The sequence below is a fragment of the Dipodomys ordii genome, unplaced genomic scaffold (genome assembly GCF_000151885.1).
Source record: "Dipodomys ordii isolate 6190 unplaced genomic scaffold, Dord_2.0 Scaffold117, whole genome shotgun sequence".
NCBI lineage: Eukaryota > Metazoa > Chordata > Mammalia > Rodentia > Heteromyidae > Dipodomys > Dipodomys ordii.
The window spans coordinates 5,309,618-5,312,691 of record NW_012267333.1 but is presented as its reverse complement, the minus strand read 5'-3'; the positions used below and the strand labels follow the sequence as shown (position 1 = coordinate 5,312,691).

Here is a 3,074-nt window from a genome sequence, read left to right as displayed (position 1 = left end):
AAAAATTATATCAAGTGAAGAAACATAGGTCCCATGGTTTCCCTTATTTATAATAACTAGTATATGTCTGAGACAAGCAGAAATGGTCAGATAAGTTGATGTTAGGTGAAATGAAACCCAAGATAAGGACTCAAATGTTTTTTCTTGCTTGCGATTGTTTCTAACATATTTATAAGATGATTTCTTTGTTGCTTTGTATGTCCCTCTCATACAGTATAACCCCTGTTTTTATAGTCAAAATTAGGTATATTCTTTTAACAAAATATGAGATGCCATATAAAATAGTTATTTGAACAATGAAATAAATTTGGTGTTGATGCTAATAGAAAACTGAATTGAGGAATAACAATAAAAATGAAGGACTGATTGCTGTATTGAACATTGATTTTCAGTTTGGGAGGCTTGGATGTTCTAAATAAATAGTATAATTTGATATATCTCCTTAAAAGTAAAGATAATATTTTGAAAGGATGAAAGAAGACCCACATTTTCCATATCATTCGTGATTAATGGAGAAAAACAAGTTATAATTTTAGAGCATCTTAATTATAGATGTGATAAAACAAGGTATTATAATTTTAGAGTATTTAGCACTCCAGTCTAGCAAGCAAATACAAGATAAACAATGTACTTTCCTTGGATCATACTTGTAAAAATAAGCACTGAGAACAGAGAAATGAATTGTACTTCTGGTTAAATCATTTCCACAGATGATCCCTGAACCTATCAAACCTGAGGACAATGTTTCCACAGTGAAGCAATTTCTCCTACTGGGCTTCTCTGACCTTCCAAACCTCCAAGGGTTTCTATCTGGAGTGTTCTTCATTATTTACATAATTATCCTTCTCGGGAATAGCCTCATAATCATAATTACCAGACTTAACCCTGCCCTACAGAAACCCATGTATTTTTTCCTGGCTAATTTTTCTTTCCTGGAAATCTGCTATGTATCAGTCACTCTGCCTGTGATTCTGGTTAATATTTGGACTCAGGACCGAACCATGCCTCTGCTGGCCTGTGCCATCCAGTTGTGCTTTTTCCTCATCCTAGGAACCACTGAGTGCTTCCTCCTGGCTGTGATGTCCTATGACCGCTACGTGGCCATCTGTCACCCTCTCCACTATCCTCTGATCATGACCCCGATGAAATGCATTCAGCTAGCCACTGGATCCTGGCTCAGTGGAATTCCAGTACAGATAGGACAGACCTGCCAGATATTCTCCCTACATTTCTGCCAATCTAACCACATCGACCACTTCTTCTGTGACATACCCCCCATTATGAAACTGGCATGTGGAGACACATCTGTACACGAACTGTCTGTCTATGTAGTGGTCATGTTAGTGGCTGCTGTTCCTTTTCTGTTGATCCTTGCTTCTTACAGCAAAATCATTTCCACCATTCTAAGGTTGCCAACAGCCCAAGGACGGGGCAAGGCCTTCTCCACTTGCTCTTCTCACCTGATAGTTGTGGTTTTATTTTATGGATCTGCTAGCATTACCTACTTCAGGCCCAAATCTAATCATTCTGCAGGAACTGACAGATTGCTTTCTCTTTTCTATACCATTGTTACTCCCATGATGAATCCACTGATATACAGCCTGAGGAACAAGGAGGTGATTGCAGCATTGAGAAAATTATTCCTTAAAACATAGTGTCATACATTTACTTGGAATCTAAAAGAGTTGATGTCACCTACCATCTTGTCTTTTCATAGTTATAAGGGCAACATTACATTCTCAACTCAGAATGGAATGTCATGCAACTTACCATATATTTTTGATATATTGAAACCTTATTCTGAAATTACTCAGCCCGACTATATAGTACACCAACTCATAGCTCTCCAATGTTATTTAGGCCTAAAGAGAATATTTTTTATAAGTAAAATTTCAACATGTTATGCTTTCCCTGTAAATGCACAGGCCATATGCAAAAATTATGCCTTGTTGTTTGAGTTTAATGAAAACTTACCTAAATGACATACCCTTCTTTGTTGCTGTTCTTTTTTATTCTATACTATGTGCATAGTAGTAATAATAGTCAAGTAGGTAATAAGGACTGGGCAAATAATAAAAGATGTAAACTCATAGAATAAATGGTTTTCACTACTACAAATCATTGGAAAATTCTAGTGTTATTGTTTTTTGTATTTTTTTTTAGCTTCAGCAAGCATTGAACTGTATTTACACAAAAAAAGTACATGAACATCCATGGACCTTTTTCCTACTAACTACACGTGGATATATATGGGTGTAACAACACTCACAACACTCTGATAGTTTCGATTTTGCATGTTTCCTACTGAGCTATTGTACTAAATAAGTTCATTTTTCAGCTATTTCTAAACACTACCTGAACATCGTCTGTATGTCCTCCTATTTATAAAATAAAATGTAATAACTTTAAGGTGAAGGAATGTGTTCAAAGTCATTTCAGGATGACTCAATCTGCAAGTGAGAGGTGTCGGCATCATGTGTTATACATCCTTTGGTGTTTGTTTGAAGGGGTGCAGGCCAGCAAGGTCTTCCAACATAGGACTGGATGGGCAGTCTCCTGTGGATGTTTGGATGGATGAAGGACACTATTCTTGGACCACACTTTGAAAGGGAAGTGGGCTTGGTCACAGGATTGTCTTGTTCTCTGCTGAGACCCACATCCACATGGCTGACTTTCACTGCCTAGGTATTCCTCTGCATAGTTTCTTCAGTCCATGGGGATGAGGGGTTTGGTTAGTGGACTAAAGGTCAAAAAGTCATTAAAGCCACGTTCTTCATGGATAGAACATTTCCAAATCTGGAAGCCAGAGCTGGGATAAGGTGACCCCCATGTATGTGGAGCTGCACATTTGAAAGCCATCATCTGATTCTTAGATCCACTGTGTTCCCACTGTCTCCTTACCCAAACCCCAAGGCTGCATGGAGAACAACTATTATGTGTGAACTGGAGCAAAATTATATTTTCCTGGAAGCATCTAACCTGGTGATAGGCTGTTTTACTGTTTTGCTGATGTCACCTCTATGAGGAAATGGGTATTTCTTTTCACAGTTTTCGTTAGTGTCAATTAATTGTAC

General features: G+C 37.7%; 1 protein-coding gene across 1 annotated transcript; it reads left to right on the top strand.

Annotated features, from left to right (window-relative positions):
• The first annotated feature begins 710 nt into the window (after nucleotides 1-710).
• Nucleotides 711-1,655, top strand: LOC105995423 (olfactory receptor 10AG1-like). Its single transcript, XM_013029134.1, has one exon. It carries the CDS (start codon nucleotides 711-713, stop codon nucleotides 1,653-1,655), a length of 945 nt encoding a protein of 314 aa, XP_012884588.1.
• Nucleotides 1,656-3,074: the final 1,419 nt, after the last annotated feature.

Excerpts from the sequence above, each read along its gene's own strand:
- LOC105995423 (XM_013029134.1), top strand. The coding sequence starts at position 711 with ATGATCCCTGAACCTATCAAACCTGAGGACAATGTTTCCACAGTGAAG.